A 26994-nucleotide genomic window follows, 5' to 3' on the forward strand; every position below is an offset into this window, starting at 1 on the left:
TCTCTCCCTGAATATTTGGTATATCTCTTTTTACTTCTACACAGAAGATCATGCCACACACCGGGGTGGACTCTCCCATCATATTGAGATATTACAATAGATTCCATTATCTGATATACCATGAAAATTATCTTATTATATACTCATCTCTTCTTTGTATTGTTTTAATTATATTTGTATTTTCATTGTTATGTACATGTTATATTGTAAGCTGCTCTTCTTTTTTACTTTTTTGTTGGTCATGGGGCTTGAACCCGCAGCCTTGGCACTATCCCTGAGCTCTTTGGCTCAAGGTTAGCATTCTAGCACCTATGAGCCACAGTGCCACTTCCAGTTTTCTGGTGGTTAATTAGAGATAAATCTCATGAACTTCCCTGCCTGGGCTGGCTTTGAGCCAGAATCTTCGGATCTCAGCCTCCTGATAGCTAGGATTACAGGCGTGAGCCACCAGCACCCAGCTAAGCTACTGTTTTAGAAAATAGGAAATGCTTATACTTATGCCTCTGTGTTTTTAGATGTTCCTTCAAGCTTTCCAGACTGAATAAAACTAATTTAAATCAGGACTTTAGGTAGTTTTCATAGAAATAACATAGTTGCAGTATGATTCAAATGAAAGTGGCATTATAATTCAGGCTTGAATTTGTTTATTTAAATAAAATGACAACAAAGTTCCTGGAGGACTTTCGGCATCTGGTTATCAGATTTGCTTTCGCCCATCTTCTCATGTGAACTGCCGCCCTAGACACTGGGAGCAGAAATACTTCTGGAAATCATATGTTTAAGTCAGAATCTTATTAGTCCTACATTTATTTGACTCCTACTTCTAAACATAAGATCTCATTGAAAAAGAAAATATTGGAGGAAAGTGCCTCATGCCTATAATCCTAACCACTCAGGAGGCTGAGGTCAGAAAGTAGTAGTTCAAAGCCAGCGGGGGGCAGGAAAGTCCATGAAACTCTTTATCTCCAATTAACCCCCCCGGAAGTGGGACTGTGGCTCAAAATAGTAGAGCACTAGGCTTGAGTAAAAAAAAAGCTCAGCGACAGCTCCTAGGCCCTGAATTCAAACCTCACAAATGACAAAAAAACAACAACAACGTAAGAAATAATGGAATGGAACACTTTTTACAAGAGAAAAATACAAGTCACAATACAATTAGAAGATAGTCTTAATGTTGGAGAGTCCCACCATACTAATTTGGGGGTCTAATAACCTTTGTTTCTAGAAAATCCGGGTCCCAAGTTGACATAAAACATGAAGGCAACTGTGAGAAAAGTGGCCTAGAGCAGGTGAGAATGTGTGCTAACTATCAAGGTAGGTAATACTGGGGCTTACTGCAAAGAGAAAGCAAGTGCTCTTCTCTCTTCTTAGATGGGATGCTTTCAAGAGACTAATTCTTGCTTCACAGACCAAATATTGCCTGTTAATGTGAAAAAGCAATGGATAGTTCCTGAATCTAGAACAAGATAACACTGCTGGCCAGATCTGTTAGCTCTAATTCTGCTTTTTATTAACATAAAGGAAGCTTACAGCAAACAGCATGTGTTAGTGAAAAGTCACTAGATATAAATAATTGAATCTGAGACCCTAGCATTGTCGCTTAATGTCAGACAGGCAAATTACCTAATTGAAATGAGACTTAGACTAAACGGCTACTTGTTGTGCTTCTGTGAGCCATGTTGGTAGGGAATCGAGGGCTCTCACGCATATCACACTTTGACGTTCTCTAGCTGGACAGCATTCTGATTACCAGGGTTTGATACCCTTGCTTTATGCTCTTTCACTAGCTCTTTTTTGTGTGGGGGGGGGTCTGGTCATGGGGCCTGAACTCTGGGCCTGGGCGCTGTCCCTCAGCTCTTCAGCTCAAGGCTAGCGCTCTACCACTTGAGCCACAGTGCCACTTCCGGCTTTTTTCTTTTTGCTTATGTGATGCTGAAGAATCGAACCCAGGGCCTCAGGAATGCAAGGCAAGCACTCTATCACTGAGCCACCTTCCCATCCCCTTAAATAGGTCTTTATCTGCATCCTGTAGGACATTGTGAGCATACTGAAGGCAAGGCGTGTGATCCACCTGAGATCTAGCTCCATTATTTATTCTTACCAAACAAAAGAGGTCTATGCTTAAGCCTCTGAATTCTGCCATCCTCACTAAGCTGTTTTTGTATGACCCTTGTGGTGACAGAGGAAGCAAGGTCTTTAAAATGTCTGAAAATGGTGTCAGTAGAGATCAAGTTCCTTTTTCTGCTCTTCAGGATGTGTGTAGTGCCTTTCGAGCCTACGTGAAGGATGGAAGGCTTGGCTGCACAAGAGAAAATGATCCAATTCTTGGTCCTGATGGGAGAACTCATGGCAATAAGTGTGCAATGTGTGCTGAGCTCTTGTAAGTATAATCATATCTCATGCACCAATCTACTCCTTTCCTGAGAAACCCTCCGTGGAGATAGCAAGTCCTTTTCGTGAAGCTTTATAATATGCAATAGGCCATGCTCCCAGAGTAACTTCTTTTCTCTGTATCATCTATAGAAATTTCTGAAAAGGAGTGGAGAGATGATTAGGCTATTATTAGATCAGAAACTTCACTTTTAAAATAATACCTTAAAAGAGCTTAGTGCTTAATGATGCATCATGTTTCAAAAATTAGTGAGTCCTTCCTTCTGGAATAATAATCTCGGACAGTCGTTTGACATGCCTTGTTTCATTTGGAAATATAGAGATACACTTACTGGATAACAATAGTTACATTTTAAATAAAATTAATAATGATACTGGAATGCATCTGAGTTTATTCTTTGTGTTAGGGTGAATGATTTGAAAGGGAAGAGATATTGGGTTAATCCTCCTCTAATGCTTGTTTCCAGCTGAGGCACTAAAGACCCAGATATGAGTAAGAAGTGATTAGACTTCTATAGTCTATCTTCTAAACAAGGTATAGTCTCCAGTCTTGTGGCAGCAAGACCTTACAGTGCTATATTACATCTCTGAATCTTTAAAATCAGAACAGAGAAAGATATGCCAGATTAATAAACTTCACACCTGTGTTTGAAAATCAATTAGATGTAGAAGCCAGGGGCAGGTTATATCAGGTTCACATGACAGTGATTATGACTGGCTTTCAGACAGGAAATCAGCAGGATTTCCAGTTGGTGACTAATGAGGCACGAGGTGAAATGTGCAAACCTGCCCTGAATCCTGTGGTTTTCAGTTCCTTTTCATGCCGTAGCTATAAATGATATTCATACTTAAACCTTTGAAGTGAAGCAACAAAGTCATTATCCGTTATTACTACTTGGATTCCTTTCCAACCATGTGTTAACGTTTATGCTTTACAATTCACTAAACCTCTATAATTCATCATTGTAAACATAATAGTGGAAAAGAAAAATAATATGGAAATGAAACTGGTGGTCACATGTATTAACCAATTGGATTTTAAAAATCCACTTCAATTTTTTTTAAAATCTCTCAAATCAACTCTTTCTAGTATTGTTACCTTTAGGCTGGAATTTAAATAATCGTTTCTAAACTTTTTGTTTCTTCAGTCATAGAACTGAGAAAGCAATGCTTGTCTCCAGGTTGAGATTATAACTAGAAAACAGGCATGAAAAGGTTTTGAAGCTCAATTCAAATTTAGCTCTTATTAAAAGCCATGATTTTACATGAAGGCAAAACCAACCTCTACAGGGTTTGGAAAGCTAACCATGTGGGTGTGAGTAGCAATACCTCAAAGGATCAGTTTGGTTTCACCTTGTTATGGCATTATTTCAAACTCTTGGTTCTGCCTGTTAAAGGGAATTTTCCTGACAACCTCCTGTTTTGTCACTCCAGGTGGCACACCCATCCAGTTCTGCCAAACAAAGCTTGTAATTGACGGCCAATGAGTCAGTTTCACACCCTTCCTTATCTTTGGCAATTTCTCCAGCACAGGCATTCAAGACAGGGTAGTTCTTGTCCCTTATAAGTGGATCAATTTCAACAAGTTATGGCACAGGATATGCAAGTGATGAGCATGGGTGGACACAGAAAAAATGATTGAGCACAAACTGACCAGCTCTTTACTTTAACACTTCTTATTGTAAAGGTGATGTACAGAGGGGTTATAGTTACACAAGTCAGGTAAACAGTATATTTCTTTTTGAACAATGTCACCCCTTCCCTCACTCTCTCCCAGTTTTTCCCTACTGACCCCACCCATAAGTTATATAGTTCATTTTCAACATAGTGTCTAGTAAGTACCACTCATGTATTTGTTCACTCTTTGTCCCCCATTTCTATGCCCTCTCTTACCTTCCCAAAGACAGATAAACTAACAAGATAAAGTGAAAAGAAAATAAAAACAGCAACAAGGGAAAACAAAACCTCTTTTTTCCATTTCTTGGAGTTCATTTTGATAAATAGTATTTTATATGATCTGGTGGGCATAGGCATTGTGCCTTCCTGATCCTTTCATAAGAATATCCTCCTTTAGTCTCACTTGCTATGAATGCCTGCAGACCTGTATCCTATCCCAGAGTTTTTTTTTAAACCATCCAGTGTGTTTACTTGTAGATTTATAAGCATATTCTAGCTACCACAAATGAGGGAAAATGTGCAACCTCTGTTACTCTGGATCTGGCTTACTTCATTTTGACTTTCTCCGTCTTTCCATTTCCTTATGAATGGTGCAATATTATTCTTACAGATGAATGAGTAGAATTCCATTGTGTATATACACCACATTTTCTTGAACCATTTGTTCAGTGAAGGGCATCTGGAGTGATTCCAAATCTTGGCTCTGCTGCAAGGAACATGGTTGTGCTGGTAGCTTTAGCATGGCCTTGTTTGTGTTCTATTGGATACATGCCCAGGAGTGGAATTGCTGGATCATACGGAAGCTCTGTTTAGTCTTTTGAGGAACCTACATACTGCCTTGGAGTGGTTGAACAAGTTGTATTCCCAGCAATAGTGTAATAGAGTTCCTTTTTGGCCATATCTCCTTCAGCATTAGTTATTATTAGTATTCTTGATAATGGCCATTCTCCTCTTCAATACAGTACCATGTTTTTAACAGCATAAAAGAAGCTGAAGAAATTGCCAAACAAGAAGGTGGAAACAGAATTCGACGAGATGCTGAAAGGGTAAATAACTCATTTACACAATTTTTTTGGGGGGGGAAGAGGGTGTGTGTGTGTGTGTGTGTGTGTGTGTGTGTGTGTGTGTGTGTACCATGGACTTGAATTCAGGGCCTGAGTGCTTTCCCTTAGCTTTTTTGCTCAAAGTTGCCACTCTACCACTTGAACCACAGCTCCACTTCTGGCTTTTAGTGGTTAATTAGAGATAAGAGTCTCATGAACTTAACTGTCTGGGCTAGCTTAAAACTCCAATCCTCAGATTTCTGCCTTCTGAGTAGCCAGGATTATAAGCATAAGCCACTAGTGCCTGTTTTAAAATTTGATTCTTGTAGCCATAACATTAACAAAATTATGATGATGGCTTTTGAAATCACACAATAAACATGAACTTTTTCACCACATGTATTTAAAAATATTAAAAGTCTTCAAATTTACTATTTGTTTATCATAATAGATTAATCATTAGGTATAGATTTAACACCGCATTTCTCATATAAGGATGAAAACATGCAATTTCCAACCTTGACTCCTCACTCTACCCCAAAAGGACACATAAGAGAATGTGTGTACTCACAAAATTCTAATTCTGATCAGACTTCTCTCTGATATAATCTAAGTTGCTTTGGATATCTTTAAAAATTGCAACATTACATAAATTACATGGGAATAATTTTAAAATAAATTTCATGTTTGTTAAATAGTATATACATTGATTCATTTTATATAAAACTCTATTTGACAATTGGGAGCTTATGGCAGACACTTCTAATCCTACCTATCCAAGAAGCTGAGATTTGAAGATTGTGGTACAATCCAGCCAAGGCAGGAATGTTCATGAGACTTTCCTTTCCAATTAACCAGTAAAAGGCCACCAGTGGGGGCATGGTTCAAATGGCAAAACACTAGCCTTGAGTAAAAGCTAAGGGAGAGCACAATGCTCTGAGTTCAGCCCCTACTACCATCATCAACATTGCAAGAAAAAGCTCATTTGACTGAATTGGAGTTACTCATTTTTTCATATAGATATTACTTTCAGTGAAATTTGCATCATAAAGATCTTGGTTCATCTTGAACGAAGAGAGCATACCTTGAGATGATGTTTTTCAAAATAATGCTGCTTTTTCCAAATTATTTGATAATATAATTTTTCAGTTCACTATAAAAAGTGATTCCCTTTTGATAATTAAATATGTACTGTACAATAAGCTCACCAGCTGGGCTTCTTAAGTCTCCAAGGTTATGAAACTCTATCTTCATTGGGAAGACAATAACCACTGCCCTAAATAGCTAGGCTTCTGTTGAGAAGTCCAGACACCTGTCACACTCTGGGTGTGTGAGACTGACGAGTCATGTCCTCTCTGGACCTCAGAGTTTTTCTCAACAAAATAAGCAGGTTGGATAAATTACCTCAATTGTGCCTTCCTGGTGGACTGCAATACTATGTATATTGATTGTATTGTATTAATATATGACTTTTGTGGATTGTAGGCTCCATTTTTGTACATCAAGAGCTGACCTCCCATATCATAATGCTGCTTAATGTAGTTGAGCTCCCAGTAGTTTCTAGTAGCAGTCTGAGATCAAATTTAGATAAATCAGCTTATTCAAAAATGGCCAAGAATTAAAAATGTGATTCTTTTGTGGTAATTCAAAAATTTCATTCTAAAAGCCACTAGGTCATGCTGTGATAATGAACATCTGTTAGTGGACAAACACAGCAGGTTGTTTTCTTTTCCTTGGATTGTCAGGGCCATCTTGGCCTCTTCCTCTCTGTGGCTGGATCATTAGGCATCATTGTGTTGAATAGCACTTCTTTACAGTGATGGCTCAATACATGCCCTGTAATTAACCTGTCAGTGAGCTGCTTACAAAAGTGCCACTTCACAATCTTTTTGCATGAATCACAACATATGGACTGAAATTATCGTTCTTTCTATTATGGGAATCATTGAGCATGAATTTTCTTAGCATGCTATGATTATCAGGTAACTATTTTCTGAATAGTATTCCTAGATTGGTATCCCCAAGAACTTCGGAGCATATCCATGACTCCTCCAGAAACTGGTATCTTCTTAATAGTAAGCAATAAAAACTTTACTTAGAAGCATCCTAATGAAATTAGAATTTCAGAAAAAAATCAGGAAATATATATCTAGAAAAGATCATAATAGGCACCTATTCTAAAAGGTCCACTATGTCGTTGTGAAATAGATTCCAAAGTTCAGAACTACGTCTAACTGCCTCCCATCCACACGCTAGCCTCAAGTTTTCTTGAGTGAAATAGAAACATGAAACTCACACAGTAGCAGATTATTGTTAGTTTATGATATAATAACATATGCTGTCACAACATATGTTTAGACTAATTTGGAGTTTTTTTTTTGCGAAGTTTAGTCTTCATCAAATAGTAAAAAATTCCAAACAAAAAGCCTTGAACCAAATCATGAAGAAATCTGGAAATAAACATCTCTTTTAAATAAATGTAACTTCTTTGCATTCACAAACTGTAAAAGGTGAAACAGAAGACTTAGCTTCAGCGGCTAGGAAGGTGGCTTAGTGGTAGAGCACTTGCCTTGCACGCATGAGGCCCTGAGTTCAATTCCTCAGAACCACATAAGCAGAAAAAGCCAGATTTGACACTGTGGCTCAAGTGGTAGAGCGCTAGCCTTGAGCTGAAGAGCTGAAGGACAGCACCCAGGCCCAGAGTTCAGGCCCCATCACTGGCAAAAAAAAACAGAAAAAAAAGACTTTGATTCACTTTCTCTGAGGTTTTCACCTATTTTGCTAGAAATGAGCATAGGCAAAGCAATTCAAATACATTTAGTGTTTGTTGGGTGTCATCCTATTTTATTTCCTTGCAAATGAAGCTGGGATGTTCTTGACTTGATCCATATTTATACTGAAACTTCTTATTTTGTTTTGTATCTTCTACTCACTGACAACTTCAAGAGGGATGCATCTTGGTTGCTATGTTATGTGTGTCTGTGTTTGGAACCTTACAAAAAGTTCATTTTTATTTTCATTGAAAGTTATCAAGATTTATCTAGTTCTGGTTTTAGGAAATACTTGTTCAATCACATTGCAACATTCTCACATTTTCTCAAATACACCACAAAGCAGCTTGCAAGTAACAAGTAATTTGACAAAATAATGACTTTTATATTAATGCTCATTACTATACTGTCACCTTTACCAATGCTTCCAGACATATTGTTTTATGATTAAAAATCTACCATATAAAGTTTAAACACCAAAAACTAGGAAAATGGGGGACATAATTGCTTCTGTGTTTTAAAGGAACTTTGCAAGGAATTTGAAGGACAAGTGAGGAGTGGAAAACTCTTTTGTACCCGGGAGAGTGACCCAGTCCGTGGCCCTGATGGCAGAATGCATGACAACAAGTGTGCCCTGTGTGCTGAGATATTGTGAGTACAGACATGATTTCTTCTCAGTTACTGACGAGGTATCAGAGGAGATTGAACCAATTAATGACCAAGAGTATCACTGCATGGAAATCTTTGTCATTCATAATTATTGAGGTTTATTTCCTCACAAACCCTCCAGTCCTTCTTACCATCCAGTAAGTGTGCAATATGGTGACCATTTATCTCTAAGTACAAATGGATTCCATTTTTTAATTGGAAGGCTGGCTTGCAGAATACTTCTCCACATTTCTCAACCCTCAAGTGGTAGAGAAAGTGGCAGGCTCAAGTGGTAGAGCACTAGCCTTGAGTGGAAAAAAAAAATCTAAAGGCCCAGCCCTGAGTTCTATCCTGAATGCTATCCTTGAATCAGATCTCCTAAGTGACTAATTGAAAATCAGTCCTCATAATCCTTTGCCTCCTTAAGAAAAGGTAGGATTTGTGGGCGCCGGTGGCTCATGCCTGTAATCCTAGCTACTCAGGAGATAGATCTGAGCTTCGCGGTTCAAAGCCAGCCCAGGCAGGAAAGTCCTTGAGACTCTTATCTCCAATAAACCACTAGAAAATTGGAAGTGGCGCTGTGGCTCAAGTGGTAGAGCACTCGCCTTGAGCTGAAGAGCACAAGGACAGCACCCAAGCCAAGAAGAGTTCAAGCCCCACAACTGACAAAAAAAAAGAAAAGGTAGCTAAAAGCCATGGAAATAAGAAACCTCATTGTGGGGGAATGACATATCAGACACATATAAGTTTAGGAAAGGGGAGCATCCCACAAGATATGAATTATTGCATTTATAGGAGATATAGCAGACAGAATTCCTTAATACTCTCTTCCAGGTCCATTGATCCCAGAAATTCTTTCATGCTTATTTTCATACCACACACATACCAATATGTATGTATGTGCATATACAAATGTATGCATATGTGCAAAATGATCATTGAAAGGGCATTGTAAAAACTTAATGAATAATTTTCATCATGAAGAGTTGAAACACTTCTAACTCCTTTATTTTTTTTTCTTTCTCCAGCATGCGCCAGTTTTCAGAGGAAAATAATCAAGCAGATCAAAACGTGACAAAGGAAGAAGAAAAAATGAAAGTTAGAAGAGAAACTGAGGTCAGGATTTTGATTGATTGATTTAGCTATGACTTCTGGGGAGGGTAGGAGCAGGAATGTAAGCACATTACTCTAATATACTCTGGTATGCATTTTCAACATTGTTTGCTATTGTATGCTAATATTTTTATACTAATAGCTTTTATGGAAATTAATTTTAAGTTATTGTTATACCTTATATATAACTTATATAACTATATATTGCTATAACTTATAGATATATAAATTATATGTCAAATAAATTATGGTGGTGCAATTTCTAGCTATTTTTGGAAGAAACTAATCAAGTTTAGTAAAATAATTTTACGTTCTTAAATAAAAGTTATATATATATATATACATCAAAAAATTATCTGAATTTAAAATTTGACAAAAGTTCTTCCTTCTGTTGGGGAAATATTCATTTTAAAAGCATATCAATGTAGAGGTCAAAAACAGCAAAGTAGAGGTTTCAGTATACTTTCTTCAAAATATACTGTGTTCTAATTTCTAGACATCTCTTTACTCATCACCTTCCTGTTTTTCTATTGCTACCATCTTATCTGAGGCCCTAAGAGTTTTCCTTTGCATTGATACATTAGCTCCTTATCTGGCCTTGATACCCTTAGTCTGTATTTTCCTGGATACACAAGACCATTTATTTCCATTTCCTTACAAATGAGGCATATATACTACATTTTATTTCTGCATATATCATATAAAATGATGCTTATCAAAATAAACTCCAAGAAATGGAAACAGGAGAACTTATTTAGTTTTTTAAATTTTATTTTATTGTAAAGAGGGTTTACAGAGGGGTTACACTTACATGAGTTAGGTAATGAGAACATTTCTTATCAAGCATTTTTAACCCCTCCTTTATTTTTCTCCTATTATCCCTTCTCTCCCCCATCTCTCCCACTTCTCCCCAATGCAAGTTGTAAAGTTCATTTCCAACATAATGTCTTGTGAGGATCATTGTGGCAATGGGTCATGTGTCCCTGAAACAGGAGATTTTTTTTTATACTGTTTGCAGTTCTTCCTCCACCCCTTCTTTCACTGTATTTGATTCCTGTACCCTTTGTCTTGTATATAAATTTATCTGATTTGGGGAAGGGGGAGGAGGAGAGGAAAGGGAAACAAATGGTAGGACAAAGGGTGAACCAGCTCAGTAGTGAAACTCACTAGACACTATGTTGGAAATGAAGTATACAATTTGGAGGGGAAAGAGGTCAGGAGGGGAAAAACTGGGAGAAAATGGGGGAGGGGTGACACCGTTCAAAAGAAAATGTACTCATTACCGTTGGGTAATGAGTACTTACGTGATGGTAACCGCTCTGTATATATCTTTATAATAAACTTTAAAAAATTAAAGAATAGTTGGTATTTTATGAGTTCATGATATCATGAAATTCCAATATATACTACAATACATTTGAACCATTTTACTTGATATAAAAATCCTGTGTAACTTGCCTCTGACAAATATCCAGGCTTTTATAATGCACAGCTTACCTTTTACAAGGTAGCTACACACCCCATTTGCCTCCCTTCTGTTTCCATGTAACTCCATTTTACCATTTGCACCTTATTTTCAACTTCTTTCTTTCTCTTTACCATAGGTTAACAAGTTCATCAAACTTTAGTACCTAACAGTGTCTCAGCTATTCTTTCTCTTTCATTTCCAACCCTTTCCTCCCTCTTTTCTTCCCTCCTTTCCTTTTTCCCTTCCTTCCTTTTCTCCTTGTAAAATCTAAAAGCATAATTTAACTTCAATTTCTGTTCCCTCAATCCATCCACAGATCTAGCTAGCAATCTACTGTAAATATTTACCAAGTTTACATTTTATAAGAATAAAATCTAAAATTCTTTTTTACAGTTTAGTGGTCTGGATTTGATTTATTTTTAAGGTCTTTTTTAACCATTTTTAAATCATTCTATTTACCCCAATTATTCTTAAGACACTATGTTAATGGAAGTGTTGGATAATCTTGAGCAAATGTGCTATGAATGCCTCTATGATTTTGTATGACCGAATCCTTCTTGATGGATGTTTTGCTACTTTGTACTCTTGTATGCATCCTAAACACAGTCCTCAAGTCAGAATCAAGACAGAACAAGTCATAAGTTTTTTGGAATTTTCATAAATTATTTCTTACTTTGTACAAGTTCACACTTATTTTAGATCTGATTACACCCCTTAGCTTTGTGTAATGTAACTATTTACTCTTTCTAGTTGGTTCATAAAAGACCTATGCAACTTTCCTACTTATATTTTCTTAATTTAATATAGTTATTCAATATGTTAGTGGGTAAATATTACAAAGATTATCATTACTAATTTTTAATGGCCCTAACTCTTAAAAGTTTCATTTTTTTAACTTTCATTTTTTATCCTTAACTCCTCTTTAGTATGTTTGTTGGGAAGTCAAATGGTCAAATTTACAAATAGAGAATGAAGACCTATGCCTAAACTCTCCCATTTTCATTTTTTAGAAGCTCTGCAGTGAATTCCAAGATCGTGCAAAGAACGGAATTCTTTTCTGCACCAGAGAAAATGACCCTGTTCTTGGTCCTGATGGCAAAATGCATGGCAACACATGCTCTATGTGTCAAGCCTTCTTGTGAGTATGGAGTGTTAGGACATCAAGGAAAGAAGAGAACTTGCAGGTAGATGCTAGCTTGTTACATCGATGAAGAAACTGGCTCAAAATAAAAAAAGGCAGTTGAATTGAATCCATGATGTAGAGGCAGTTAGAGTAAGTGTGCAGAATCACACTTTTTAAGTTTTAAGACAACTTGCTTTCTCCCTTCCCCTCCCCAAATTATATCAGCATCAAATACAGTGAAAACAGGGGTTATACTGTGGGGGAGGGACATACAAAGCAACAAAAAAATGATGTGGTACTTTATAAATATGTTAGAAACAGTAGCAAGCAAGAAAAAAAACACTTGTGTACCTTTTGGGGGTTCATTTTGCCTAACATCATCTTATCTGCTTGTCCCAGACATACACTAGTTATTGCAAATAAGGGAAACCATGGAACCTATGTTTCTTTGGGCCTGGTTTACTTCACTTAATATAATTTTTTCCAAGTCTTTCCATTTCCTAACAAATAGAGCGATGTCATTCTTTCTGAAGGAGGCATAGAATTCCCAAATATATATAGATATAGATATATAGATATAGATATCACATTTTTGATCCATTCATCTACTGAGGGGCATCTGGGTTGGTTCCATATCTTAGCTATGGTAAATAATGCTGCAATAAACATAGTTGTGCTGGTAGCTTTGGTATGGTCTTGTTTGTGATCATTCGTGTAAATGCCCAAAAGTGGGATTGCTGGGTCATAAGGGAGCTCTATGTGGAGTCTTTTGAGGAACCGCCATACTACTTTCCAAAGTGGTTGAACAAGTTTACACTCCCACCAACAATGCAGTAAGGTTCCCTTCTGGTCACATTCCCTCTTGCATCTGTTGTTTTAGAGTTCTTGATTCTAGCCATTCTAACTGGGGTGAGGAGGAATCTCAATGTTATCCTGATTTGCATTTCTTTTATGGTTAGAGAAGTTGAGCATTTCTTCATGTGTCTATTGGCCATTCTTATTTCTATGAATTCTCATAGCATTGGAACCTCCTGACAAATTTTAAAAAATGTGCAAATACTACTTTTCCTTCATTGCTCCAGCTGAATATGTGTACTTACTTTAGCAGTTTGTGGGCATTTCATCTCTCATGAGGGTACAGACCAATTACACTAAGCACAGATAAAAGCCAAATTGCCCAAGAAATAATCATAAGTGTCTATAAAAACTAACAAGTCTTAAACACTGTGACATTTCTCAATAAGTTAGAGTTAATGACTTTGTTTCACAATTTAAAATAGCTTCCACTTTATGAGGCTGAACATTAAATTTTTGACTATACCTCAAATGCAAAATGTTATATTTGTCTTTTAATTTGTTTGTTATCATAGATGGTTGAAATAACATCAGTTAGCTGTAGATACTATACAATTCTATCACAAAACAATTGTAGGCTTATTTTTTATTAGTGTATAGAAATTTTTGGCTTCTACCCATCCATTCTATCATTTTAGGTAGATTTTAGATAAGACAGCCATAGATGAACAATACATTTAAATATATATTAAAGCTAGAGTATACATGATGTAGAAGATAGACCAAGAAAGAGACTGTGGCTGTGGTCATATCCTGAGATTAGGCCTAGGGCCTCTCTGTTTCTCATCCTATCTGAGAAACAAGAAGTTCCATCACAGTACTTTGTTAAGGCCAGTTTCCAGCTATGTTCCTGGTTCCAATTTCGATACCTTCTTTGTACACTGGTCACTTTTTGTCATCATAGGAAAGAAAAATAACTTAAAGAAAGTAAGTTCTCAAAACCTATTGTCACCATCTTTCTTTCAATATTAAGCAAAAATTATGAAGAAGTCATGGTATCAGACCATACTATAGGCTATTTGCTTCTCATTGATACATAGTGAAAAATGAGATTAAGATCTTTCTCTTTAAGGACAGATTTGCATTGTAGGGATTTGGAGAAGTTAAAGACCTGAATGGAACAAGTGGATGCTTTTCTTCTTCTATATTCAGCATAGCAGAAGCTGAAGCAAAGAAAAAGATGGAAGCCCAAGCAAGAAACAAAAGAGGATCTGGGAAAACGCCTTCATATGCAGTGAGTTGAGTTTATTCAGTGAATTCTACAACACAGTAGTTTGCTAACTACTTTACAGAAAAACCTGTATTCTTTCCATTCGTGTATTTTGTATCTGAATTGAGATATAAAAATAAATCCCTTAATTCCACTAACATCATGATGGATAGCTCACTATCAACTCTAGAACATTTCTTAATTTCCTATTTCACTTAGAAATTCAGGTCCTGCTGTATGCTATAAAGTTTCTTACCTGAGTCTCTCAATTTATTTTCAGGCAAGTGTACATAGTCCCAAATCCAGGTTTTCTTGTTCTCCTCAAAAACAAATCCTTTTGATGTTAAATAATGCTTGCTATCTTCCTAGTTTTCACAGTCAGATTTAACAGTCCTGATCTTTGAGTTGTCAGTTTTTCATGTTCATACATGTCTGTATTGATTTCATTCTGTTCAGATTGTGCTGGAATTCCTCTTCTTTTATATTTGTGACATTCTATTATGTCTCATTGATTTCCATTTCTTAACAAAGGGTTTGTTTCCAGTATTGAATTTTTCATTAAGAGAAACACAGGCAAACACCTGTTTTCACAAAAAAGCATAATATGAAACTCTGCAAATGTAGAGGGCTGAGTCTTGTGCTCTGATCAGAAATAAATAAACATTCATCTTCCTTTCCCTACTCTGGCAGGAGCTTTGCCATGAATACCGCCGGATAGTGAGGAACGGAAAACTTCCTTGCACCAGAGAGAACGACCCCATCCTGGGCCCAGACGGGAAGATGCATGGCAACACCTGCTCCATGTGTGAGGCCTTCTTGTGAGTAGAGCTACGACTGGGCAGGCAAAGGAGGCATTTGTCCTTTCTTTTTCATTCATATGTTCAGTTTGTAGATGGCCCCTTGAACCACAGAAATGAAAACAAGCGTATGTAGAGAACCTGCTTGATTAGAGAAAGGTATAAAAATCATATCCTTTGAAGATGGTTAAGATAGGGTCACATTTAGAGTCTATCTTCAAATACCCAAGTCATTTTTATTTTTAAATGTGGGGAAGCTAGACTATTGTTATGTTTTCTCCATTCACTCACTGAGTCAGTGAGTAGAAGTTCTGCAGGACTGGTTCTGCTCAGTTTTAAGAAGAGCAACTTGATAGTTGGGTGACTTTCCATTGAGTGACAAGCCTGATAAAGGTAGAGAATTTACTAGCAGATAAATCAAAGACTAAGTATTCATCATAGATAAGTAGTGTGCATTGGAAGGTTTTAAAAAGAACTCAAAATCTCTCACTTACACTTCCTAGCTATTTGCCCTCGGATAGGTTAGGGGTGCTATCAGATTTCTCATTGGTAAATAGAGAGAATTTTATTACATTATGTTGTAATCATTTCATAGTATGAGCCCAACATAGGGCATATAGTAGAAGTTAATAAACATTAACCATAATAATTAAGTAATATCTGAGATCACTCCCAATTCTATACTTATTTCTATACTTATTTCTACTTAATTCTATACTTACTTCTCATGTCTTTGTCTAACCATTCTCATATAGTCAAGTGGAAGAAGAAGCAAAGAAAAAGAAAGAAAGTGAATCAAGAAATAAAAGACAGTCTGAAAGTACAACTTCCTTTGAGGTAAGGACATTTTGTCTAGGTAGTAAGTCAGAAGCTTAGGACTTTGGGGTTCCATGAGTAATATTTGGAAAACATGTAAATTCCATGAAGTATTTCTATGAAGTGCGTGTTTTGGTGTGTATTAGCATGTGTGCATACACACAGGTTCCTAGGTATTATTTCTTTCTTCACTGATTTTTAGCCTTTGAAATTCCCGTGCTTTCAAAGGAAAAAACTGTTCTAAGATAGGCCAGTTGAAGTCTAAATTTTAGACATTTTTTTTCCAGTCTGATCCAGCCTATGTTCAACACCTCTGCTTCCCTCCTTGGTTTTCTAGGAACTCTGTAGTGGGTACCGCAATTCAAGAAGGAATGGACAACTGGTTTGCACCAGAGAGAATGACCCCGTCCAGGGCCCAGACGGGAAGATGCATGGGAACACCTGCTCCATGTGTGATGCCTTCTTGTGAGTGGAGCCACAAACCTGGGCTGCTTAGGGAGCTGGGGCACAGGAATTTCCACAAGAAGTTTTGCTTTTAGGAATGTTTTTTGTAAATGGAGAGAGATGAGATGATCATGAGTTTTCCTCATCAATTGCATTTTGAGAGTTACAATGAAGTAGACTAAGCAACAAACAGCTTCAAAAACAAATGGAAAACTATCAGAGTATAATTACTATGGAACGAAGAGATGCAGAGTAAGCATTGCAGAGAAAAATCCTAATCCCTGATTCTACTTACAAGTGAAGTTTCAAGAAGTCGAACTCACAGATGTGAAATCTGGAAAGGTGGTTACCAGCTGTGGGGGGAGGAGCGGAAGCAATGAATACAGAGATGTTGATTAATGGATTAATTTTTCAATGAAGATGAATAAGATTTTGAGATCCAGGGCACAAGCTGGACACAATGGTTCATAATATGTCATTATTGCAAAATTTCTTAAAGTATATATTTTAAACATTCTCATCATAAAATGGTTAAGTCTAGAATATTGCAAAATTTCTTAAAGCGTATATTCTAAATGTTCTTATCATAAAAAATTATTGGTACATATTGAAGGTGACTATGTTCATTAGACTAATTTAATCATTGTATGATGAATACATATAAAAAACATTGTCTCTTACCTATATATGATTATGATTTGACAATCAGAAGTGTTTCTAATAGATCTAGAAACAGAGAGAAAATTTTCTTCTATGGCATTTTAGAACTAATCTTGCATCTTTCACCCAGAGTGGAAGGTAATGAGATCCTATATAAAGTGTCATTGTAATACAGTTTATCCAGATTTTCTTTTTCAGTTCACTATTTTCTTTGTACTCTTTTGATGTGAATTTAAGGAATAAAATTAAGGTGCCTCAGAGGTAGAAATACATGGCCTCAGTAGGAAGGACTTTACTCTGTAATAGTGTAGGGACAGACTCAAAAATAAGTTTAGAAGCTGCATGCCCACTCACAGGGAACTTGAAGTATGATTTTTAAATCAATGAAATAATACATCCCCTCCAGTAAGAGATTTTTTTTAACTTTTCTAAACTCTGTTTATTTTTAACCAAAAACAATCCCAGTGTATTTTCTATTGTGAAAGCAATATCTCTGAAAAGAATGAATTATTCTATCTTCAGCAGATTTCTCTCATATAGTTTGGATCATGGAACACTAAAAATGCATTTGATTGAAGTTAAAAATAAAGTTAAAATAATGACCACAATTAACATAACCAACACTTATTTAGTGCATAGAGTAGGCTGAAGACCTTTGCTACCTAGTCTCATTTAATCTCTACCACAGTCACATGAAATCAGTTCTGTACTGTCACAAATTATGGATATAAAACTAAGCCCCAGAAAAGTTGAGAAGAGTGGGAAAGTCATCATGTAGCTAATGTGTTTCTCACATGCAGGAGACAGACATTTTCAAGGCTTTCATGGATTACAACTAGATATATATATTTAGGATTGTTTTGAAATGCCACCTAGCAGTCAATTCTGCAGCCTCCTTGGATAATTTCCCATTAGGGAAAGAAAACACGTGATTAAACATTGAAATTGACTTAGATTTGTGCCAATGTTTCTATCATTTTTTATAGAAATAAGCATGAGCTTATTTCTATAAAATTTAAAATTATTCATAAAAATAATTTGTATTGTCCCACGTTTTGTGACCAAAGCTACTGAACACCTTGAGAAGCTTTCTTTCCTCTCTAGTTAATTGGTGCAGACTTCTGTACAACATAGAAACAGTTTGTTCTGCTTCAAATTGTCTTAGTGTGATTGAAGACTCAATTAAGATTGATTGGCATACATTAAAGCATTTTCACACATTATGTAATTTTTTTCACCAACATGATTAAATTAAATGTGTCATGTGTCCAATTATGTTGTAGGCTCAGGCCATTAAACTCAATGGCAAAATTGTTAGTTATCTAAAAGTGTAGTCCGATCATTCTCAATTAACTTTTCTCATGAATTAATTTTTAGAATATTTGCTTACAATGATGATGATGATGATGACGATGATGATGATGATGATATCAATCATCATCCATTCTACCAATCACTTTGTGATGTGCATAACTGATTCATATGCAGCAATTCAGTTAATGGTTCTAAATTTTTCTGTAAGAGGTGTGTGTATTTTTATTACCTCTTCTCCAGCCACAAGCCTTCTCCTTAAAGACAAGGAAGACATAAAGAATGTCAGTCCCTTCTAGTTTTCCTTAAAAAAAAAATTGCACCAAAGAGTTTTCTCCCAATTGCCATTTTTGAATTTTGACCAGAAGTCAAATACTACATTTTTATTAAAAAGTGTCAAAGAGGCCAGGTATGGTGATATATACCTGTAATCTTAGCTTTTGGGAGGCACAGATTGGGAGGATTATGATTCTAGGTCAGCATAAGCATAAAATTATCTAAATAAGCTATGTATGTATGTTACACCTGCTATCTTAGCTTTGTGGGAGATATAGAAAGGAGGTCACAGTCTTCATTCCAGGACCGGGCAAAAAGCAGGAAAGTTTAGCTTAAAAATAGCTAAAGCAAAAAGGGGGTAAAGGGAGCTAGGGTATGGCTGAAGTAGTAAGTAGTAGAGCATCTGCCTAGAAAACACAAGATCCTCTGTTCAAGTCCCAGTGTAAAACAAAACAAAACAAAACAAAAAACATTCACAGAGCAAAAGAATCAGTAAGTAACAAACTATTACTGCAGTAGATGAGCTGGAAATTACACAAGCTTGCTTTCTAATGAACTGACTTGCTGTTGAAATGAGATGGTACATTCTAGTTAATTCTCGAATAATATGGCAAATAGTACGTGTGAATATTTGGAGTTACTTGAGCATAGTCTAAGCACAGAATGATCACTTCATGGATGTGAAGGGTGAGCTCTGCTGAACTAAGATCCATTTTTTCTTTCTTGTTTTGTTTCTACTCCTTGTAGTAAGCAAGAAGAAAGAGCAAAAGCAAAAGCTAAGAGAGAAGCTGCAAAGGTAATTTTACCAGAAATGTTAACAGTAGGTCCTCACACTTTTTTTTACTTTAACAAGGTAGTGGCCATATTAGCATGTATGTTTTCTGTCTCAACTTCATGTAGAGAAGGAATTTAAAGAGTTTTAACATCAATAGCCACCTGCATTCTCAGCTACTCCCTAGGCTGAAGCAAGTGTCACTTGACATTCTGTCTCAGAAGACGGTAGAAGAGAAGAATAAAACTTTTAACCTGAAAACAGGGTCTTAATTAGATGTTTCTGGATTACTAGTTTGATTTCATGATGGTTCGATTTCAAGGCTCATTTAATGTTTGCTTTAAACTGAAGTGTTTATTCCTTATAAGGGATGTATGACATAGTTTACTTCTATCAGATTTCTTTCATTAGGCTTAGGTTATAAAAATTAACTTGTGCAGTTGGCTAAATTTTAATTTGCATTGTTTATAGCTGTTACTTCACACGAGGAAGTCCTAGATTCTAAGTCTCCTATTAATAAAACAATATGCAACTATATTATCATATTCTATCTTTGTCCCCACCCAGGTATGAAGGGAGTACTAGCTTTCTTGTTCTCAGCCTTGACTTTCAGATCTCTTTTAGCCAATCTTCCTGGCTTTTATAAATTTTGTCATTTTACAGGTAGCAAACTCTGATTTATTCATGTGTAAAGGCTGGATTATATTGGACAATAGCCAAACACAGATTTACCTTTATTGTTTTTCTACTTTTTTCCCAGTACCTAGGAAGTTACAAACTTAGTCCTTATTTGACAAGAGTAGATATGGCTTAAATCTTTCTGGCTCATTTTTAAATAACTATGTTTTCATTAGCTGTAACTGTGTTTTGATTAACAACTTGGAATTGAACATTTGTTTCATTCATTATATGTGATCAGTTGCCACCTCCTCCAAAATCTTTCAAATGTCTTCACCTCTTCTTCCATCTGGCACTGGTATTGGATTTTCCAGGCTTAAGTCCACATCCCTCACCCTGGATGGGTTTTCTTCAGAGATCACACTTGTTCTGTCAGCTGTGTCTTTATTCCATAGTTTGAGCACAGTTTTCCTCTTCTTTCTTAGCCTACTAAAGACAAGTTTTCTCAGTTTCCTTAGAAAACCTTCTCTAGGTCTACTGAGGTTCTGAAGCTGAGATCGCCCATAGCTTTTAGAGACTACATTCTATAACAAAATACAAACATAAATGTTTCCCACTGGTCTCCAACAATATTGTCAGCCATACTCTGCACCTCAACTCTAAGTACACTTGGTAGAACAATGCTGATACATAGATCTTCAATGGCCCAGGAAGATTCTGAGTTCATGGCAGGAGTTTCATAACTACTTACTGAGCCTACTGCATGTCATCACTTTTCAATCTTCCTCCATTGTGGTTTACATACTCCTTAACATATTTAAAATGCAGGGTAGGTAGATAACTGTCCTGCAAATGCATCTTCCTCATATTCTAGGAAACCTGCAGTGAATTCCGGGACCAAGTCAGGGAAGGAAGGTTCATATGCACCCGGGAGAATGATCCTGTTCCTGGTCCCGATGGGAAAATGCATGTGAACAAGTGTGCCATGTGTGAGAGCCTGTTGTAAGTACACAGTCCAGCTCTTTCATTGTATGTCCTCATCTTTATTCACTTCTGGATCTAAAATTCTTCATACCTATATAGAATATATTAACCATAGGTTTATGCTAGAAAATCTTAAAAGTAGGTGGACAAGACCTTAAGTAATATTGAATCGTATAGTGATAGTTTTACTCTTATCCAGTTATAATTCTAGCTTTTAATTATGTCAAGGGTAAAGACTCAACTTCCTACAAAATGTTTTTTAATATTTGTTAGTCTTCATTTATATATTACAAAGAAAGCAAAAGTATCATGGTCGGGATCATGAGTTCTCTTTGAGCTCTCTTCTAACTCTAATATTTTATTACTCTGAGTATATTCAGATATGGGTATAATATATAAATATGGTTAAAATAACTTGAACAAGAAGAGGAATGTAGATGATTTCATTTGTTTCAGGGACGTTACTCTGTGCAGGTGATTCATGTTTTAGTAAGTGGTTTACCATAGAATAAACTCCCTAAGAAGCAGACTTATATATTAGATGTTTCTCAAATGTCTTCCTGCTAAACCACATTAAGAAATTCTAGCACTTTATTTTGCCAAGTGCTGTGGTAATCTTGAGACCAGAACTCTATGAGAGATAAGACAGAGGTTACATGTTTCCACCTCAAATTCTCATGCTTCATTAGCTTCTTAATTTCTTCCTGACATCAGCCCTAAAATAAATACTGAAAACAATACTCAACTTACAGCTTTGTAAAGCATACTGTTCCTTAAAAGTAGAGACTGACAGAGCAGGGTATTCAAATAGTGGCCTGAGATAGGGTTTTTCTCTCATTTCCTCAACTTTCTGGGATTGTTGCAATGAGTTGATTTAGCAAATGCTAAAGATTTTTGATATAATACACACCAGTAGAAAATGTCAAAAATGAGGCAGAACATGAGCATTTACTTGTCTGTAATCCCAACACTTAGGAGGCTGAGGCAGCAGGATTTGGAGCCAGCTTGGGCTGGCTCACAAAAGTTCACTAGCTGGAGCTCATACCTGTAATTCTAACTACTCAAGAGGCTGAGATCTGAAGATCAGGTTTAAAGCCAACCCAGAGAGGGAATGCTGGTAAGACTCTATCTCCAACTAGCTAGCAACAAGATAAGCTCAAGTGGTAGAGCACCAGCCTACAGGGAAAAGCTAAGGGACAATGCCCAGTCCCTGAGTTCAAGCCCCAATACTAACACATACACACACAACACACACACACACACACACACACACACACACACACACACACGTTGGCTAGAATACAAGAATGCTAGGCTTGTAATTAACCTCAAAAATAAGCTGTTTAGTCTTCTGGAATCAAATCATTATTGTAACCCAAAACTTTAGTTTTAATATGCAAATTAGTTCCACTAAAATAACAGTTGAACTATTTATTTTATTTTGAAACATCGTTTACATAGCCATGAATTAACTTGGCATCACACTTACTTTGCTCATGGTAAACAGCAGTACTCATTTGAATATCAAAAGTTTCAGAATTTTTCAAAACTCAAGACAATTGTTTGTTTTGGTTTTTTTTAATTTTTACTTTTTGTCAGTCATGGGGCTTGAACTCTGGGCCTGGGCGCTGTCCCTGAGCGAGCTCAGGGCTAGCACTTTACCACTTGAGCCACAGTGCCACTTCCAGTTTTCTGGTAGTTAATTAGAGATAAGAGTCTCACGGACTTTCTTGCCCGGGCTGGTTTTGAACCGAGATCCTCAGAACTCAGCCTCTTGAGTAGCTAGGATGACAGGTGTGATCCACCGGCACCCAGCCAATTGTGGCTTTTTAAGAAAACTTCACACTGATTTAGAAAGGCTTCATACAAATTAAAAGGCCTCATACTGATTTTTAAATGCATGCTTAGTTCATTATTATTGTTCTTTGGGAGGGGATATACAACTGAATAATCTACACATTGCCAAAGTAATACTATTTCTTGGTATGGCTATGTATTTCTTTGCTGAGCTCTTCCAATCCTAGATTTGGAAAATCAATACTCATTCTTGAAACATTCTACCAAAGTCAGTGAATTGTACTCAGCTTGTACCTTCTATTATAGCCAACTGGAGGAAGAAGAGAAGAAAACTAATGAGAAAGAAGAAAAGGAGAAAGCTGAGACTGAAAAGGTTAAGAGAGAAGCAGTCCAGGTATTTGTTTTAAATCAGCAGAGCCATGTGAGTGCTCAGTGCTCATTCTCCTAAGGAGAATTTCCTTCTCCCCTCTCCTAATCTCAGGATTTTCAGTGACTATAGATTGAGCAAGTGTATTCCGATCTTTATATCTACAAAGACTTGCTTTCTTATTAGATCCATTCACTCTTCAGTCAATACTTCTTCAAGCTGTGTCTCAGGTTTTCTTATATTCCTTTCCTTTATTAATCTTAGTTTGGAAAATCCCACTTATATGGCTCTCTGTTCTTATCTTTGTTCCCTCATAGCTACTTCTAGCTACTGACTCTCTTAAATATCAGTAATTACTTCACAGCATAAAGCAGGGCCTGCCACCTGCCGGCTTCTCATCACACCCAGAGTAAGAGCTAAGGCCCTTCCAATGGGTTACAATGCCAACATCCTCTGTACATCATCTGCCACTGCTCACGCCTCATTTCCTACTGCTGCATAGTTATTCTCATCAGTCACACTAGCCATCTTCTTGTTTCTTGGACATGCCAGGAAATGGTTCATGTCTCCTTGTCTTGTGGATTATATTGTTGTTAAAGTGAATTATTCCAGAAGCCACATTTTGGAAGATGACTTTATTACACAGTTAGTAGGCTGCAAGTAGACAATTGTTACAAAGGCCTGCAGCCTCCAAATACACATAACAAGGCTAGGAAACAGGCCAGAAAGGAAAGAAAGAACAAAAATAATACCAACAAACCAACTCAGCTCCAATGGAGAGCTGAATTGGGATGCCATGGAGACAAACCAGGATACAGGACACAGGACACAATCACAGAGACACACACACAGCATGGCATAATGGTATCTGGGCTGGTCTAGGACTAAATAGGGTCCAAGCAGGGGACAGTCCACAGGAAATTCCCAGTCCCAGGCACTGGTCTGACAGATTCAGTAACCTATCAGCCAAGTGCCTGCCCCTGCCTCCAGAGATCTGTGCATGCCCATAACCTGGGAGGCAGGTGATGGATGGAGGCATTTCCTTCCCCCAGCATGAAGACAAGATGCCAGACCCAACCATCAACCATGTGGCCAACATGGTGCTGGCCAGACCTGACCTCCTTACTTCAATATAATTGCATGGTTAAAAAGCTGGATCTAGAGTCATACTGGCTTGGTTCCAGTCTTGTCTCGATCATCATGACAATAAAGTAAACACATAGCATCATGTATCTTAGGTGTTTCCTTAATTTCTAAAATAAGTACATTATTATTCCTTGTTTTATTTTCTTATTAAGTACCAAGAGATTTCTTTGTGTATAGCAGCAATGGTCAGCAGGGTGTCGATGGCTCACACCTTTAATTTTTGCTACTCAGGAGGCTGAGATCTGAGGATTGCAGTTCAAAGCCAGCCCAGGTAGGAAAGTTCGTGAGACTCTTATCTCCAATTAACCAATAGAAAGCCAGAAGTGGTGCTGTGGCTCAAGCAGTAGAGCACTTGCCATGAGCTGAAAAGTGTAGGAACAGGGTCCAAGCCCAGAGTTCAAGCCCCATGACTGACAAAAAAAAAATACAAACCAGCATTGGTTTATCATATGTTGCCTTCCATGTAATTATTACTATTTATTATTATATATATTTATTACTATTTATTATTACATATTTCTTACTAATATTATTAATACTATTATCTATTAAATGTCATTGTTATCAACAGGATGTGTCACATTGGATAAAGCTTGCTCTATCAAAGACATGTCCACTTACTATGGTCCAAAATGAGTATTAGCTACTCCCTACAGTTTTTCCAAATTTGTATAGTATGCTTAGTAACTCTGATATGCCAATGTTTTAAAATTTCAGATATTTATTTATTGTTTTGTTTTTGTGATGATACTGGGGCTTGAATTCAGGGCCTGGGTGCTACTATTCCTGAGCATTTTTGCTCAAGGCTAGCACTCTACAACTTGAACTACACCTTCACTTCTGGATTTTTGGTGATTAATTGGAGATAAGAGTCTTTAGACTTCCCTGCCCTGGCTGGCTTTAAAGTACAAGCCTCAGATCTCAGCCTCCTGAGTAGCTTGGACTACCATAGATATGTTTTATTTTAACATGTAGTAGTTACTTCTCTATATTTGCTCCAAGAATATTAAACTCTATACTAGTTTTCTTTGGCTGCTGTAACTAATGATCATAACTTGGTGACTCTCACCAATGTATACTCACTATCTTTGGTTTTGTAGGTTAGACATTGTGACAAGGATCCCAGGATAAGAGCAAAGGATTGACAGGGTTGTATTCCTCTCTGGAGTATCCAAGAAAGAATCCATCTCTGGCTTCTCCTGCTTCTAGGGAGCCATCCATGTTTCACGACACTTGGACTCCATGCTCCCTCTCCAGCTAGCCTTGATGCACTTCCTGCCTATTCTTCTGGAGTCCTCACTCATTCTTTATTGTCTCTCAATTCTAGCAGTTTAAGTATGGTGATTGCACTGAGCCTCTTAGGAAGATCCAGGATACTCTCTCCATCTTAAGGTCCTTAACTTGTTCACATCTGTAAAAAGCCACTCTACCATGTTAGTTAATACATTCTCAGGTCTCAGGTTTATGACTTTAAAATAGTGCTGGGAGCAAAAGCTACTGTTCTACATTCTACAAATCCTTCGCCAGTTTAAGAGATGATCATTTATCCTTGGAATTTTTCACATTTTCCCTGACTCAGAATAACATATTCATTGGACCTTTTCTTTCTCTTTCTTCCTTCTTTCCCTCTCTCTTTCATTTCTTTCTTTTTACTTTTTTTTTTCCTTTGGTGTGCCAATTCAGTGGCTTAGACTAAGGGCTTTCCAAGTTTTGCAGGAGGTATTGCAAAGGGAGCTTTATTGTTCATGTATTAATAGCTAAATGAGTTATATATTGATTATACTTAATTTTTGTCATTTTTTTGTGAATCCTCCTTCCTTTGGTAGGAGTTGTGCAGTGAGTACCGTCGCCATGTGAGGAATGGACGGCTCCCTTGTACCAGAGAGAATGACCCTATTGAAGGTCTGGATGGGAAGATCCATGGTAACACCTGCTCCATGTGTGAAGCATTCTTGTGAGTAGAGCTGGAGCCACTGCCCCCCGAAGTCTAAAGGAATGCCTTGGGTGGGAAGAAAGATGGTATTGAAATGATGAGACTGAGGAAGATAATGTAGCCAAACTTTCTTTGCATTGAGCTTGGGAATCTATTTTAATAAAACCACATGTGAAGTACATTTCTTTCTAGTGCTTCCATGTTGAGAAAGGTCCTGGAAGCACCACAGAAGAAGGACCACTATGCTAAGAACTATTTCCCTTACAGTGAGTGCCATATAAAGACTCAGCCTTTGATGGTCTGTGCATATTAGGACACAGTCATGACTAATGCAAAGCTCTAGCCATTGAATGTTAAGAAGTAGCAGAATGTGTCAATATCCGATCATACCTGAGATGCGATACTTTCTGGGGGAAAAGACGAAAATCTTGATTCCCCCCCCAAAAAAAATTTGTAATGTGAAAAATATATTTACTTTTTTGCCATTGTTACATGTCTTGTTTTCTAAGCAACATTAAAAATAAGAACAATCCTTTTTTTTTTTGGGGGGGGGGGGGTTGTACTTACCATCCAATTCCTAAGCAGTAGCAATGGTACAGAAGTAATGGAATAGTTGTACCTAGAAAGATTTTTCCTTTAAGAAAATATGCATTGAGCTGGGCAATGGTGGCCCATGCCTATAATTCTAAATATTTAGGATGCTGAAATCAGGAGAATTGAGATTCTAGGTCGGCATGTGCAGAAAAGCTTACTAGACTTTATCTTTAAAATAAC

At 37.0% G+C, this 26994-nt stretch overlaps 1 protein-coding gene across 1 annotated transcript in view; it reads left to right on the forward strand.

The window, feature by feature from the left end:
* Spink5 (serine peptidase inhibitor Kazal type 5) overlaps positions 1-26994 on the forward strand; it is an 85357-nt gene that overhangs the window by 25962 nt on the left and 32401 nt on the right. The window contains exons 6-19 of the mRNA XM_042692127.1: positions 1226-1289; positions 2253-2380; positions 5048-5114; positions 8406-8533; positions 9559-9646; positions 12122-12249; positions 14242-14323; positions 14990-15117; positions 15852-15933; positions 16250-16377; positions 19351-19399; positions 20868-20995; positions 23081-23168; positions 26114-26241. Of these exons, the coding sequence (XP_042548061.1) occupies positions 1226-1289; positions 2253-2380; positions 5048-5114; positions 8406-8533; positions 9559-9646; positions 12122-12249; positions 14242-14323; positions 14990-15117; positions 15852-15933; positions 16250-16377; positions 19351-19399; positions 20868-20995; positions 23081-23168; positions 26114-26241 (1416 nt within the window). The remainder of the gene's footprint in view (positions 1-1225; positions 1290-2252; positions 2381-5047; positions 5115-8405; positions 8534-9558; positions 9647-12121; positions 12250-14241; positions 14324-14989; positions 15118-15851; positions 15934-16249; positions 16378-19350; positions 19400-20867; positions 20996-23080; positions 23169-26113; positions 26242-26994) is intronic.

Source organism: Dipodomys spectabilis, unplaced genomic scaffold, assembly GCF_019054845.1.
Source record: "Dipodomys spectabilis isolate Male_0828 unplaced genomic scaffold, ASM1905484v1 ptg000147l, whole genome shotgun sequence".
NCBI classification, from domain to species: Eukaryota; Metazoa; Chordata; class Mammalia; order Rodentia; family Heteromyidae; genus Dipodomys; species Dipodomys spectabilis.